Genomic DNA, 17125 nt, shown 5'->3' on the forward strand with positions numbered 1-17125 from the left:
TGAGGCCAAACAACTGAATGTTTCAAAATAGTTAAATATAGTTCTTGGAGCTGAAGGGATCAAAGGATATATGGAAAGCAGGAATAGGTGTGGAGTTAGATGATCATATTGAATTGCAGAACAGGCTTGAAGGGATGAATTACTACTTCTGCTCCTATTTTCTGTGTTTCTATGGAATACCAGCAGCCCATCCCATTACATCACACAGAAAATGAGAGGTCACAGGCCTGTGATTTCCCATTTGCAGCAAGTAGAGTTCCACACAGGGACTGACTGATGAGAGATTCCTAGACTGCTTAGATTTACAGGTGACAATGATGGCTAATGCCACCAATTTTACTCTGACCACATATACAGGCCATTATTTCAGTGCACCAATACAAGCTGGTGAAGCACTTTGTAAAATTATTTATTTATATTATTTTTACTCTTTTACAAAGAAGTTGCAAAAATACAAAGATACAATATAGAGATAATATAACATTATATTACAACAGTATTAACAATAAACTACTGACTACTCTACAGAGAACCATCATCTCATTCTTACTTAACCCAAGTTAAATTAAGAATAAATTAAATAAAATGAAATGAAATTAAATTACTATTAAATTAAATTAGATTACATTACATTACTCCACTCACTGCATCTCCACCAAAACTCCCATCCACGACAGCAACAGTTATTATACATTTATTTACTAACCCTCCTCTCCCCGGGGTCCCCAGACCACCAAATTTGGCCCTTAGGGCTGTATAAAGGCCCTAATTAGTATCGCAGATAGATCCATATCAATGTAATTTAGAAAGGGCCGCCACATCTTATAAAATTGCTCTGTTCTATGGCGTACCACATTTGTAAGATAGTTTTGGGGGACATGCTCCATCACAAGTCTATGCCACCCCATAGGACCTGGGTTTTTTCTGATATCCAGTTCACTAGAACGTTCTTCCTGGCACAGTATGGAAGAATATTAAATAACCTCTTCCCGTGTTCACCTAGACAGCATGGTTCGGCAGACCCATTTGGGATACCAGGCCCACCTTAACTTCAATTCCCAGGATCCTCTCCAGCTCATTCATGCTGGCACTCCAGTATCCATGAATCCTGTGGCAGGACCAAAAGCAAGGTATAAGGGTGCCTGTGCTAATTTTACATTTGGGACATCCTGGGGAGGATCCTTTCTTAAACTTTGCTAACCTTTCTGGCGCCATATGGGCCCTGTGAAGGATCTTCAATTGCATCGTTTGTGCTTTATTGCGTATTGAAATTTTCTTCACATTCTCCCATACCTCCTCCCATGTTTCCGATGAGATTTCTTCTCCTAGTTCCTGATTCCAGATCCCATGGAGCCTCTCCATATCCCCCAAAGCACTCCCTCTCTGCAAACAATAGATGGTACTAACCGAAGAGTACCTCCACAGCGGAGCACTCTTCTCTCTATGTCTGACTTGTAGGGCTGAGCCAAGAGCATGGTTTTTTTCTATATATAATCCCTAACCTGAAAATATCGGAAGAGGTCCCTACAAGGTATCCCGTATTTCTGACTTAACTGGTTAAAAGAATCAAGAGCTGTCCCTTAAATAAATCTCCCAAACAGGAGATTCCCTTACCCTCCAATGCTTTGAAGCTGGAGTCCATTGACCCTGCTTAAATCCTGAGGCGCCCATTAATGGGGTGAACAGTGTATCTTAAGCAAGTTGCCCTCACCCTGCCGCATTATTCTCCATGCTTTGACCGTATTTAAGATAGTTCGGCTCTCACAATGCTCAGCCACGTATCTCAAATTAACGAGAGGACACCTTGCCTGTGAGGCCTCAACATCAAGTCATATCAACAGTGCGCCCAGTCACCCACATATGACAATGGGGCGCCTATTTGATATCTCTTCAGATCTGGAAGATCCACCCGCCACCACCCCCACCAATACCCTGCAGGAGTTGCAGCTTAGTCAATTTAATTAGGGGATGCCTCCAGCACGAAATAAAAGAATCCAAACAAGCCAGTAAACCTCCGCAGCACCTGCCTGGGCAGCAAAAACGGGAGCGTCCTTGTAGGGTATAATGACATGCATTTTAATCAGGGCTGTGTGGTCGAGCCACAACATTGGTAGCCCCTCCCACTGCTGCCAGTCCTCCTATATCCTTTCCAACAGTTGCACAAAGTTAGCTCTATACAGCTGATGGAAGGGGGGGGTAATAAAAATTCCCAGGTCGAGAAAATCTTTTTGCGACCAACGAAAAGGAAACTGTGTTCCATTCTCCAACTCAGGCACTTCCACCAATCCTCCCACAGGCATGACTTCCAACTTTGTGAAACTTACCCTGTAACCCAAAAAACTGTTGAATAATTTAAATTTTTGTGCTAGCCGGGGTATTGACTTTTCCGGGTTAGCCAGAAACAGAAGGAGATCATCCGCATAAAAAGAGTAATTTTGTGCTCCTCAATTCTCACTTCTGGTGCTGCTATTTCAGGGACCCTCCAGATGGCCTCCGCCAGTGGCTCAATTACTAAAGTAAATAGCGGCGAAAGAGGACATCTCTTTCTCGTCGGCTGCCTCTCCCAACACTAAAATTATGCAATTTTACACAGTTTGTAATGACCCCTGCCTTGGGGCCATTATATTACCACAGCCACCGAGTGAAAGCCCCACCAAGACCAAAACAATCTAGAACACCAAAGAGATATGACCACTCCACTCGATCAAAAGCCTTTTCTATATCCAGGGTGACCACCAAACCCAGAATCAATTTCTGCTGACATACTTTCACTATATTCAGTACCCTCCTGATATCATTAGAGGAGCCATGGCCCTTAATGAAACCCATCTGATCTTCTTTGATAATAACAGGAGTACCTTTTCCAGCCTCAGGGCCAGGACCTTGGATAAAATTTTGAAGTCTACATTCAATAACGAGATAGGTCTGTATGAGGCACAATCCTTTAAAACGAGGGAGATATTGGCCTCCTTAAAGAAGGGCAGAAGGCAGTCCTGGCTAGACAAGTGACTATAGATGCCCTGAAGTGGCTCAGCCAAAATATGTATAAGCACCTTGTAAAACTCACTCGGAAACTTGTCTTGGCCAGGTGCTTTGCCACTTTGGAACTGCCATACCACCTCCTGCATCTCTTGTATTGTAAGGGATGCATTTAAAAGGGAGGCCTGCTCTGCTTTTATACCAGGGAGGTCCAGGTTTTCAAAAAAGGGTTCCATTCTCGCTACTGCACCCCACAGACCTCCGACAGGTATAACACTGCACAGAATTCCTGAAATCCAGCATTAATCTTTTCAACTCCTGGGTGATGATACCAGCTCTGTCCCTAATAGATACCACGGACTGCGGAGCACTTCTCTTCCCAGCCAGCTAAGCCGGGTATCTACGGCACAAAACCCAACACAGCAGACTTTTCAGGCCACCACCATCTTGCACCCCCCCAGTGAAGCACTTCCTACACAACTAAGATATGCTATATCTAGAATGGAAAAGCCAGAACCAAAATCTTACTGTATCAGCAACATAAGAAAACATTGGTATTAGTTCCTGAATGCAGAACAGAAGTATGTGATCACACACCTTTTTACAGAAGTGATTCTGCACTTTAACACGATATTAATTCTGTTTCCCCACCAATCAGAGAAAAAGATTTTTTTAAGAACAAGTATCAACAGGAAACAAAATGGAATATATATTCAAACAGCTTTGCATAACAATAAAAATATTAACAACTTTCAAATCTGTACTAAATCTAATTTAAAAGCTACAATGTTGATAAATTATGAGCCTAATAAATCCAGTGAACAGTGAATAATTGTCATACAGAAATATTTCAGATAGTTTCTGGTTTAACTGATGTTTCAACACCCAGCTGGGCACTTTTGCACACCTCAAACCACACATCTTGTAGCAAAAATAGAGGAGGGCGACAAGACAAGAAGAACTGGATAAAAACCATTCTGTCAACTAATCAAAAAGTGAAAAGGTGACATAGCTAAAGAACGTCAAGGATTGAAAATTGAGTGAGCATTTTTATTTTAAACTGGTCTTCATTGGGGAGAGATCTGTAAATAATCAGTGTACACTAAAGTGGAAGTTGGATTTGGCACTGACCTCCAAATCCCAAGACAATAGCGCTAGGAAAAAGTAAATGCAGGTCAGATCTTGCACAACTGCATCGTGAATTTAAATAATGCTTCTAACGTTACAAAATAATTCCAAAGGTGCTTCAGAGAAGCATTAATAGTCATAAAAATGGTACTAAGCCAAAATAGAAAAAATGATATAAGGAGCGGTGGTAGAGATATGATCAGAAGGGTGAGTCTTAAGGTATTTCTTATAGGAAGAGAGGCAGAAAATCAAAGGTTCAGGGAGGAACATTTAGAGCTTCAGGCCTGTATAGCTACAGACATGGTTGCAACGCTGAGACACAAAACAGGATAGATCTCCAGAGGTTTGTAAGGAAGGCCACAGAGTAGCCCAAGACTGCTGACCTTCAAAACAAAGTACCAGTTAAACAAGGCTTGCTGATTTACACACGCACCAACACCCATTTCCTTCCAACTTTCGATTCATATTTGGATGTATTCGTCTGCAATTTGGAAGAGTCTATAGTGACATCAATTTCAACAATCCATCCAAAGGAATGTCGTAATAGCTAATTCACTTTCTTACAAACTCTTAAACCAGGGATGTTTGAAGAATTTTGGCACAGAAAGTATTTTTTTGAAATGAACATCGCTTTTCTCCATACAAAGACTTTACTCACTTCTCCATCAGATGTCAGAATCATAGAATGATGGGATCCACATGCCACCTCGATTACTTTCTTGTGGAGCAAATTGGTGGAAATCTGACAAGGAGATAAACCTTGAGTTGTTGTCCCATTTCCGAGCTGACTGTAACCATTATTGCCCCAGGCATAAACTTCTCCATCTGCAAACCAAGAAGAATTTTTTTTAAGTTCTGACAAAGAATCATTGGACTCGAAAAGTTAATTCTGTTTTTGTCTCAACAGATGCTGTCAGACCTGTGTTTTTCCAGCAGTCTAATAAGTTTCTAAAAACAAAAAAAGTCAGATGTACAACACAGAAACAGACCCTTCAGTCCAACTCATTCACGCTAACCAAATATTCTAAATGTATCTAGTCCCATTTGCCAGCATTTGGCCCATATCCCTCTAAACTATTTCTATTCATATACTCATCCAGATGTCTTTTAAATGTTGCAATTGTACTAGCCTCCACTACTTCCTCTGGCAGTTGCCCCTTAGGTCACTTTAAAATTTTTCCCCTCACCCATAAAACCTATGCTCTCTAGTTTTGGACTCCCCTACCCTGGGGAAAAGATCTGATTATTCACCCTATCCATTGCCCCTCATGATTTTATAAACTTTTGTAAGGTCACTCCTCAGCCATCGACATTCCAGAGAAAACCTATTCAGCCTCTCCCTACACCACAAACCCTCCAAACTTGGCAACATCCTTGTAAATCTTTTCTGAACCCTTTCAAGTTTCACAGCACTTTTCCTATTACAGGGAGACCAGAACTGAATACAGTATTCCAAAAGTGGAATGTCCTAATCAATATCCTGTATCACCACGACATGACTTCCCAACTTGTACACCCAATGCACTGACCAATAAAGGCAAGCATATCAAATGCCTTCTTCACTGTCTACCTGTAACTCCACTTTCAAAGAACTATGAACCTGCACCCCAAAATCTGTTTGTTCGGCCACACTTCAGGACCTTACCATTAAATGTACAGTCCTGCCCTGATTTACCGTACCAAAATGTAACATCTCATTTGTTTAAATTAAACTCCATCTGCCAATCTTCAACCCATTTACCCATCTGACAATACAGAAATGTTTAATAATCTGCGCAAACTGTTTTTGAAGAAGTCTGAAGAAAACTTCCTTATAACTTCACTAGATATTTCAGTGAACACATTGAGGACTAGCAATATCATCAATATATTAAAAAGGTTAAAGTTGCACAAAGTACAGTTATTGGGTTGTGAACAAGGTTCACTCACAAGTCAATTCATCTGCAAGTTGAACACAACGTAGTACAATTTAAAACAGCCATTTGTAAGTACAGAAAATGTTTATATGTCGGGCCATTAAAATTACACCCCATTATGGTATTGCGTTTGTAGTTTGAGGAACCCTGCACTATGTTGCCCAAATTAGTATTTTTTTCAATGTACCAATTTCTATTTGCTCCTTTAAAATCTCCTTTCCTGCTTTTGAAGGCACTAACTCACTAAAGTGCAGTTCTCCGTGTACTGGCCACTCTTAGGTCCAAGTCCATCACTAGAGCTTTGGTAGGAAGAATTGCAGATTATTTATCGCTGTAAACCTTACCTTGAAGCCCTACCCTAGTCCAGTTGGAACTATGTAATCAAACCTTATAGTAATAGTCATGGTACTGATTAAAACTGCATTCCCCATCCCTAACTCATGATTTTTGGTCAATTTAATGCACCCAACAGCCACCAAGAATCTGAGTAAATAATTCTCACAGAAGAGGAGAAAGTGAGGACTGCAGGTGCTGGAGATCAGAGCTGAAAAATGTGTTGCTGGAAAAGCGCAGCAGGTCAGGCAGCATCCAAGGAGCAGGAGAATCGATGTTTCAGGCATAAGCCCTTCTTCAGGAAAATGACTGAAGAGCTTCAGGGCAGAGGAGATGACCTGGGGGGTGCAGTGAGAGAGGGACTCACTGAAATCCTTGTAAGAGAGCTTCTTCAAGAAAGGCATCCTTGCAAGAGGATTCGCAGTAGGTTAAAATCAATTAGGAGAAAGTGAGGACTGCAGACTGCAGTTGACCCATGGACAGGACACACACTCTACAGAGTTTGCCAAGAATTGTTGCTAGGAAAAGCAATAGCTATTGAAATTTAAATATTCACTTAGATTAAGTAAAACAGCTGAAGATCCAACAATGATTTACTGAAGTTACAATCATTACAAGTTCCTCCTAGTTCCAAGTAGAATTAGCTAGAATTACTTAGCTAAAACTTAAATTAAAATGCTGAAACTAAAGGAATTCTCCAGCTGGCAGCAGCTTTCTCAGAGCATTTATCAAAACAATACAGCTGAGCAGTACAGATATTATTCATACTTTCTTTGTTTATCAAAATGTATTACCTGAAGTTGTAAGCACCACATGGGGTCCACTCCCATAACTTAGATGAGTGATCTTCTTACCACACAGAATGTCTATTTTCCTGGGGTCAATTGTGCTCTGAATATCTCCAGTTCCTAAACAGCCACTGCAGTTAGTACCAAAGGCAAACACCTGTTGTAGAAACAAGACTGAAGTCAAATCTAAACTTTTTAGCCAGTTTTGTAATGCTTAACGTTTTAACTTATTTCTCAGGAACAGATTGAACATGTCATTTCTCAACAAATGACATTCCACAGGATCTCTGCACCTGGCACCCTATCATGTCCAATTTAATATTTTCATCCATATAGTAACATAATATTTTCAAACATTTGATGGATAAAATAGTTTAGGACAGAATAACATAGGACAGATCGTAGAAATAAATTTGTCCTCCTTTGTTGGATATAGAATTCTTAATCTCACTCTGTTGAAAGCAATGAGACTTCAATAACAATTAAACCATTAGGTACCATTGGATATAGGCTGTTTAACAACAAACAAAAGCAGTAGCTTTGCTGGTTTTCTAGACCACGCGTTACACCTACCACTGCGTCATTCATACTACATACTGCTAAAGGAAAAGAGAGAATGGGAAATGTAAAAACAAAGCAAAATAGCCAATTCAAAGTTTGCGTGAAGATTTGTAGCTCGGGTGCTTGTTGTAGTGGTTCTGTTCGCCGAGCTGGAGGTTTTAGTTGCAAACGTTTCGTCCCCTGGCTAGGAGACATCTTCAGTGCTGTGGAGCCTCCTGCGAAGCGCTTCTTTGATGTTTCTTCCGGTATTTATAGTGGTCTGTCCTTGCCGCTTCCGGGTGTCAGTTTCAGTTGTCCGCTGTAGTGGTTGGTATATTGGGTCCAGGTCGATGTGTCTGTTGATGGAGTTTGTGGATGAATGCCATGCCTCTAGGAATTCCCTGGCTGTTCTCTGTCTGGCTTGCCCTATGATAGTAGTGTTTTCCCAGTCGAATTCATGTTGCTTGTTGTCTGCGTGTGTGGCTACTAGGGATAGCTGGTCGTGTCGTTTCGTGGCTAGTTGGTGTTCATGTATGCGGATTGTTAGCTGTCTTCCTGTTTGTCCTATATAGTGTTTTGTGCAGTCCTTGCATGGTATTTTATAAAAAAATACCATGCAAGGACTGCACAAAACACTATATAGGACAAACAGGAAGACAGCTAACAATCCGCATACATGAACACCAACTAGCCACGAAACGACACGACCAGCTATCCCTAGTAGCCACACACTCAGACAACAAGCAACATGAATTCGACTGGGAAAACACTACTATCATAGGGCAAGCCAGACAGAGAACAGCCAGGGAATTCCTAGAGGCATGGCATTCATCCACAAATTCCATCAACAGACACATCGACCTGGACCCAATATACCAATCATTACAGCGGACAGCTGAAACTGACACCCGGAAGCGGCAAGGACAGACCACTATAAATACCGGAAGAAACATCAAAGAAGCGCTTCGCAGGAGGCTCCACAGCACTGACGATGTCTCCTAGCCAGGGGACGAAACGTTTGCAACTAAAACCTCCAGCTCGGCGAACAGAACCACTACAAAATAGCCAATGTCTGGAATAAAAGAAAAATATGTTGGAAACATTGGCTGGATCAGGCAACATCCGTGAAGAGAGAAATGCGAGGTTTAATGTTTCAGGTCAATGAGTTCTTGACAGAACCAGTTCAGGGAGATTCAAACTTAAAGCAAACCAGGAAGTAGTACATAAACAATTGAAAAAAGTATTATTTTAAATTTTGAAGTTCAATATGAAGGAAGCATTTCCATTTTATAGCCACAGCATTATTGCAAACTTTTTATTAACCGGTACGTGTGAACCAGGAGTGCACCAGTTGATCAAATAATCAAAAGGTCCACATAATCAATGTAAAAACACATTTAGTAGTAGAAACATAATGCAGGGGATATACATCACTGTTAAGCAATTTATGCGTAAGTAGAGTAAATAATAATGAAATTTTGCCTGAAACAAAACTTACTGCAGACAGCCTTCTCACTCGCACTCTCGACTGACTATTCAGACATCAGAGATTACGAGAATACAGCAAACTTTCAGTATTTCAATTACATAATTTTTGCCGGTTTATGGAGTATGCTGGTTCTTAGGAGTCAGTTTAAAAAGTTTGCTTACTTCAAAGGAAACATCTTTTCATGTCAATTTTGTGTCAATAATTATGAATCAGGGTGTGTGACTTGAGATGGCTAGAGAAAGGATATTACCTCATCATTTTCTGTAACATACAAGGTCTCATTACCAGATGTGCCAAAGACACAGGCCAGACGAATTGAACGGAGGTCTTGTGGTGGAAGCAAGGCAAATAACGGCCACTTCCCAACATCCACCATGACAAGACGCTCAGTGCAGCACTACACAGAGTGACAAAAACGACCTGGAAAGATCCAAAGTAACAGAAGTAAATACTCGTTAATCTCATCAGTGCTCTTATTTTCAGTTAATGATGAAACTGTAAATTTGGAGGTGAAAAAAAGCTATCTGCTACTTAATTGCAGATTTGATTCCGGAGTCTAATGAGTCTCCCGAATGCAGCTTCACTAGGTGAAGAGTTTCAGATGGGGTGGAGTGCTGTGCTCACAGGTGGGGATACAGAGTGCAATAGAGTCATTCCAAATTCCTTTTATTGAGTAGGTTCGTAAAAGCATTGGTAGAAACCTAGTAGGTTTCAACTACCTGCCTCGGATTGTTTATAGCTTGGGAAGACAAGAAGAAATAAAAAAATGTAATATGGATAATATCTTAAGAAAACTACAATTCATAATTAAGTCTACTTTGACTTGGACAGACTTTTAGGCATTTGCAGACAAATAACATGAGAAAATATATAATCGTACAAAATCTATCATTATATACATTCATGAAATCTCTTCAAACATTTAAATTCTTTTTCATCTCTTCTAAAAGTCCTCTCTTATGGAACACATTTACAAATGAAATGGAAGCCCACAAATCCTAGGGACCATTTTAATTTGCTCTCCTAACTAATAACCATCTAAAGGAGGGGTACTATGAAAAGGGTTTTAGCTCCTACATGCCCATAAGCTTCCTTTATGGCTTTTCCAATGCCCCAGGCAAAAAAAAAGGGTATTTTAATGTGAACTCCACACAAAGGAATGGTCCCTTCACTCAAACCAATTGAAGAATAACAAAACTTCTATTTCATGATCCCAACATGTCCCAAAATTCTTTGTGATCAACTAAGTACTTTTGCGGTATAATTACAATTATAATTTAGGGAAACTTGGCATACAATTTGCACACAACAGTATTTACAAATTATGAGATAGACAACATTTTTTAAAATAACGTTGTTTGAAGGACTAATATTGGCAGGACCCAAAAAGAACTCACCAGCTCTTATGATCTTAAGTTGTACAGCCACCTGTAGAAGCAGATGTGACCACAATTTAAAACTGCACAGTACTGCACTGGATTGGCCATCTACATTATGTACTGCGTCATGGAAGAGAGCTAAAGCTACACTCTTCCAACAGAGAAATTACACTAGTATCATAGCCAAGATGTCACTACCTAGTGCAATGCATCAAGTGAGATTCTGCCAGGGTACTGCACTTCAACAAATTAATCTTTGAAGCTAATGAAGTCTAACACAAAGGTGATATAAGGTCTTACGAAGACTACAGGAATGTGAGCCTTTTATTGCAAAAGGATTTGAGTACAGGACTAGTGAAGACTTGCTTCAATTATACAGGAGCTTGATTAGATTGCACCTGTGGAGAAGCAGAGTCGATATTTCAGGTCAGAACCTTTCATCACACGACTCCCCTTCTCTTCTGATGCTGCTTGACCTGCTGAGTTTTTTCCAGCTGTATTCTTTATCCAGTCTGATTCTCCAGCATCTGCAGTCCTCACTATCTCCTAGATTGTACCTGGAATACTTTGTGCAGTTTTAGTTTTCTTATCTTAGCAAAAATATTACTACTATAGAGGGAATGCAACGAGGATTCACCAGACATCTCTGAGGATGGCAAAACTGTCCGACAAAGAGAGAATGGGCAAACTGAGCCTGTATTCTCTAGACTTTCAATGAGTGAGAGGTGATCTCACTGATAATTGCAAAATACTTAAAAGGATAGGCAGAGCAAATCCAATTCTGAATGCGGACGTCTAAAATCAGAGGGCACAATTTAAAGATATTCTTATTTAGGAAAAATGTGAAGAAATTATTTGAATCAGAGTGTCATGAAATTATTAAATTTCCTACTCCAAACAGCGATGGAAGCTCAGATTTTAAGTGCAATTAGACTAAAGTTTGATGGATTTCTGATTACCAATGACATGAAGTGGTATGTCGATAGTATGAGTAAAAGACATTCAAATGTTCGATCAGCCATGACCATATTAAATGGAGCAGATGGCTCGACAGGCTGAATGGCCTATGCCTATTCCTCTATTTCTATTAATATTTAGAATTCTTGTTGACAAAGATACAATTTTACTGCACCTTATGAATAATTACTTGATTCAATTTAACATTAACAAACATTGACGGTGTGGTTTAATGCACCATAGAAAGCATCCAACCTGTATGCCTCATAGCATGGTATGACCGCAAGACACTAAAGAGTCATGAGCACAACCCAGTTCATCACACGAACCAGCCTTCCTTTCATTGACTCCATCTATACTTCCCGCTGCCTCAGGAAAGCAACCAATCCTGGATGTACTCTCTTCCATCAGACAAGAAGTATGAAAGTTTGAATACATGTAAAACAGATTCAAGAACAACTTCTTCCCCACTTATCAGATTTTTGAATGAACCTCCCAAATGCTAATTCTGATCTCTTTCTCTGCACCTTCTATGTGGCTGTAACACTGTATTCTGCACTCTGTCCTGCAATCCTGATGCACTTTGTATGGTACAATCTACCTGTACAGCACACAAAACAACACTTTTCACTGTATTTCAGTCCATGTGACAACAAAAACTCAGTTACCTAGGCTTTATGAAGCATAAGAATAAGGAGATGATATTGAATTTGTATAAGACACTAGTTTGGCCTCAGATGAAGTATTGGATCCAGTCCCAGGTGTCACACTTTAGGAAGGATGTAAAGGTCCTGGAGTTTATGCAGCAACAATTCACAAGAATGGTTTAACCGTTTGGAAATTTCCATTGTGATTATAGATTGGAGAAGAGGGGGTTATTTTCATGGAGAAGGTCAAGATTGACGATGACAAAAATCATAAGGGGTATGGACAAAGTAGACTTGGAGAACCTAGCCCACTCATGAACAGGTCAAGAATGAGAGAGAATTGACTTAAAGTGATCGGCAAAATAAACAAAAGCAATACAACAAAAGCATTTCCACAGAAAATATTATAGAGTCATGCAGCCCAACACATCCATGCCAATGAAGTTTTCTAAACCGAACTAGTCCCATTTTATGGTGTTCGGTCCACATCCCTCTAAACCATTCCCATTCCCATGTATCTGCTCAAATGTCTTTTAAATGTTGTAATTGGACCCACCTCTACCACTTCATCTGGCACTTTGTTCCATCACCCTCTGTGAAAATGTTGCCCTTTAAGTCTTTTCAATCTTTCCCCTCTCACCTCAAAACTATGCCCTCAAGTTTTGGATGCCCCTATCCTAGGGAAAAGACCTTGGCTCTTTAATTTGGAAATGCCGGTGTTGGATTGGGGTGGACAAAGTTAATAATCACACAACACTAGGTTATAGTCCAACAGGTTTAATTGGAAGCACTAGCTTTCAGAGCTCTACTCCTTCATCAGGCAATTCCTTTTTTTCCTTAACTGTCATTCCTCTAGCATACCAAATTTACTTGCAAGAGATTGCTGGAGATTTGTGATTTACAACACTCTATTTTATCTCATTTTGAGTTTCATTCTCAGCTTTGCACCTTACTTATCACATTTCTGATTGTGATTGAAGATTTTTGACCAATAAAAGCAGGGAAGTTATGTTGAACCTTGATAGGCTCTAGTTAGGCCACAGCAAGAATGGTGCATCTAGTTCTGGTCACTACACCTCAGTAAGATGGCTAGAGTCCTTGTCAAAGCATAGAGGAGATTTAACAGAATGGTTCCAAGGATAAGTTCTAAGAATTTTAGTTTCAGGAATTTTAGGTTGGAGAAGCTTAGGTTGTTCACTTGACAGCAAGTCAGCTTTGATAGAAGTGTACAACGTTACAACAAGTTTAGGTAAGATATATAAAGAAAAGCTGTTCTCATTAAGTGATGGCACAGGCACTAAGCAATATAGGTTTCAAGATTTTGGGTTAGTAGCACATGGTATGAGGTGTGGTCACATGAGAAAACTCTCAGCATTTTCTTGATTTTAGCACATTTCTATGATGCAATCTCTGATATCTGATATTTAAAGAGGAGATGTGATGCATTTTTATAGGATAAACATTGAAAGACAACACAAAATAGGGGGTAAAACTCTATAATGAGTTGAGGAGAGCAAAAGGACCTGATGCATGTGTGCACAGTTCACTGAAAGTGGCAGGACAGTTGGGAAGAGCAGTTAATAAAGCATCATGTTTTTGGCTGTATTAATTGGGGCAAGGTAGTGATGTTGAACTTGTATGAGACATTTGTTAGACTTCAGCTAGTGTATTGTGTATAATTGTTGATGCCGCATTGTATGAAAGATGAGAATACATTATAGAGAGTGTAGAAGCAATTTACAAGAATTGTTCCAGGAATGACAAACTTCAGTTGAGCATAGATTTAAGAAACTAAGACTGTTCTCCTTCAAGAGAAGGCTGAGAGGGGATTTGATAAAACCTTTTCAAATCGTGAACACACTGAACAGAGTAGATAGGGAGAAGCTGTTTCCACTTAAAAGAAAGAAGAACAAGGGAACATAGATCTAAGGTGATACGTAAAGGAAGCATGGGTGATGTGAGAAAAAAATTTCACAGAGCAACCAGTATGGAATGTACTGCCATGAAATGTGCTGGAAGCAGATTGTACCATTCAAGATTGTATTGGATGATTATTTGGATATAAATGACAAGCAGGAACATGGGGAAAAGGCAGGAGACTGGCACAAGGTATTCAAACCAATGCAATTACAACAGGCCTAATGGCCTCCTTCTGTGCTGTAACAATTCTGAGAAAGCAGGACCAGCATACTATTTTAGATGATCACCCATTGTCATGTTAAATTGGTAAACCCTTGACGGGTTTACCAAAAGGTCTACTCCTGCTCCTATTTTCTGTGTTGCTCTGCTCCTAAATAAGGCCCCTATAGAATATAGAACAGTACATCACAGAAACAGGTTCTTGGGCCCACTAGGTCTGTGCCGACCATGATGCCATTCTAATCCCATCGGCTGCACATGGTCTGTACCCTCTAATCCCTGCCTGTTCGTGTATCCATCCAAAATGCCTCAAACATTGGTATAGTATCTGCTTCTACCATCTGCCTAGCAGTGCATTTCTGGCACCCACTAGCCTCTGTGTAACAAAACTTATCTCGCTCATCTCCTTTAAACCTTCTCCCTCTCACTTTAAACCTATGTCCTCTAGTACTTGACATTTCCACCCAGCGAAAAAAGAGACTCCAACTATCCACGCCTCTCAAGTTTATACACTTCTGCCTGTCTGCTCCTGTCTCTGATGCTTTAGCAAAAAAAAATCCAAGTTTGTCCAATCTCTTCTCATAGCTAATACACTCCAATCCATGCAACATCCTGACAAACCTCTTTTGCACCCTCTCCAAAGGCTCCATTCTTCCTATAAATGTTCTCATTAAAAATTCCACAATTTCTCAGGTCAACTTCAAACACCACAATGAGGATTTGTTGGAGGTGCTGCAAATTTCTTTAGACCTTGTAGCTCTAATTTTACCAACTTACTGCAATTTTGTTCCTAAGATCTTTGAGGCAACTCACATGTCAACACAATGACCAATAGTTTGCAAAGTTAATGCTGTCATAAGTTTGTAGAGCATCAATCATCACCACACTCTTGTATTGCAGTAAGACCTGGACTGAGTACCAGTGACACATTAGAGCATAAGAGAAATATGACCAGTAACTTATGTGTCACATTCAAGGGCAGGATATCAAACAAATACTGTACTTGTATCATTCCTGAAGTCAACTGCACAAGCTTTCAGGCAAAATTTCTGCAATATTAAATTCAGTGAACTGGTCACCATGGCCAGATGGTCACTCCTAACTTTTATCTTCTCAACTTTGAAACTGCCAGCCTTTGCGGGGAACATACAAGTGCTATAAAGAAGGTGAAGCTTTATTCAAAGCATAGCATCTATTGACATTAACGCCAGGGACAAGCTCACTACACAATGGTGAAAATTTGTCCATCCAGCTTTAAAGTGATTTGATTCACAGCATCTTAATTATAAAGTATAATAGCTGTAGGAAGGAAAAAAAGCAAATCCTGCACTCACGTTCTCACTTCAGCAAGCTTCCTGGTCCAAGTGCTCAGAGGTCAATGGGTCAATTATGCTCAGAGGCCTATTTGATCATAAAACTATCTATGGTTGAAACTCATTACATTGAGTACACATCATCCCCTAATTGAAGAACAATTATAGGCATCGAAAAAGCATCAACCCACAGGATCTTGTCAACTGAGAGACATGTTCAATCAGAATCCCAAAAGCCCTGCATCCAATCATTTGGCTACAACTACGTCTCTATTACCAGCTAAAACCATTAATCATCGAGAGATTTTTTGAGGGCTGGGAGTTAAGTTAATGTTGGATTTTTTTTTGGGGGGGGGGGGGGTTTAAAGTTTTTAAAGGATATAGTGCTACTACATCGAAAAGCACTTTGATAGAGAAATTTCTATTCAGCCAAGACCAAAAAAGCGCAAAGTTAGCATCCCAAATGTGCAGACACTCTGGAAGACACAGGCAGCTGCGTGGCGGCTGGACATGTCCTGGCGATACTTAGCAATCTTTTAAAATATAAAGAACACGAGAGGATAGACAGAAATTCTCACCCACACAGTAATAATAACTTTTGCTGATTACAATATTAGCAGAATATTTATGCTTGTGGAAGACCCTTTATGAAAGCATATACTGTATCCTTACTAAACAGGTTGAGCATAAAGGTGTCTGTTTATGACCAGAGGGATTGTGTGTTTCTCGCACTTACAAAACTTACATTCGGATAACGTAAACAAACAGGCCCGAACCCGTTCTTCGACTCGATTACTCTTCCCATCTCCTAGTCTGGACGGATCGAGTGCCGAGCGAGCCGATCCGTGTGGGGGGAAAACTGCGAAGACCAATCAGGGTCCAGCAGCAGCAGCAGCCGCCGCCGTCACGCGCCGGGTTTAGAACGCGGCCGCTCGAATCCTAACGGCCGCTGTCTCGCGGCGAAGAGCCGGCACCATTTGCATTCTGCAGCACTGACGGAGCGGCGGCTTCGAAGGGCGTGGCATTTGGCGACAACACATGCAGGTTGCGGCAGTGAGGCTGCAGGGAGCCTGGACTCGTAAACAAGAGCATGACCAGCGTATGACATGCAATTCAAAAGAGGATAAGTCATGTTGCTGAACTGAGAGGTCCATCAAATTACATAGAGAGTTGCAAAGAGGCCACCTCTCAGTCAAGGTTTGGAGGTACCCGTGTTGGACTAGGGTGTACAAATCACACAAAACACCTTTGACCACAAGTCCATCAGGAAGTGGTCAGCACGTAGTGTCCTTCGGTAAAAGGAGAGGATGGATCTTATCGAGCGGTTCCCTTGCAGACTGTCAAAGCCATTTGGCAGAATGCCTCATCGCCAGAACTGTCCAACAAGCACCAAGACATGGCTTGGCTGGTGGTGAGAAGGGCTCTACCTGTGAGATCCTTTATGCACGCCCGGACTCTCAGCCGCACTGCACACTGCCCTCGAAGCGGCTGTGGTGGGGGGGGAGCGAGACTGTCAC

The 17125-nt window shown here is 40.7% G+C and overlaps 1 protein-coding gene across 5 annotated transcripts in view; it reads right to left on the minus strand.

Annotated features, from left to right (window-relative positions):
- Nucleotides 1-16625, minus strand: part of LOC132820965 (RCC1 and BTB domain-containing protein 2-like) — a 67032-nt gene extending 50407 nt beyond the window's left edge. The window contains exons 1-4 of one of the 5 annotated variants that reach the window (XM_060833371.1): nt 16345-16411; nt 9424-9593; nt 7151-7301; nt 4766-4932 (exon numbers count right to left, since the gene is read on the minus strand). In XM_060833371.1, the coding sequence (XP_060689354.1) occupies nt 4766-4932; nt 7151-7301; nt 9424-9549 (444 nt within the window). In that variant the 5' untranslated portion in view covers nt 9550-9593; nt 16345-16411. Of the gene's footprint in view, nt 1-4765; nt 4933-7150; nt 7302-7717; nt 7922-9423; nt 9594-15629; nt 15837-16344 lie in introns of those variants that run through there. The other 4 variants (XM_060833372.1, XM_060833370.1, XM_060833373.1 and 1 more) reach the window with 4 other exon arrangements.
- Between the last annotated feature and the right edge of the window lie 500 nt (nt 16626-17125).

Source organism: Hemiscyllium ocellatum, chromosome 12 (assembly GCF_020745735.1).
Source record: "Hemiscyllium ocellatum isolate sHemOce1 chromosome 12, sHemOce1.pat.X.cur, whole genome shotgun sequence".
NCBI classification, from domain to species: domain Eukaryota; kingdom Metazoa; phylum Chordata; class Chondrichthyes; order Orectolobiformes; family Hemiscylliidae; genus Hemiscyllium; species Hemiscyllium ocellatum.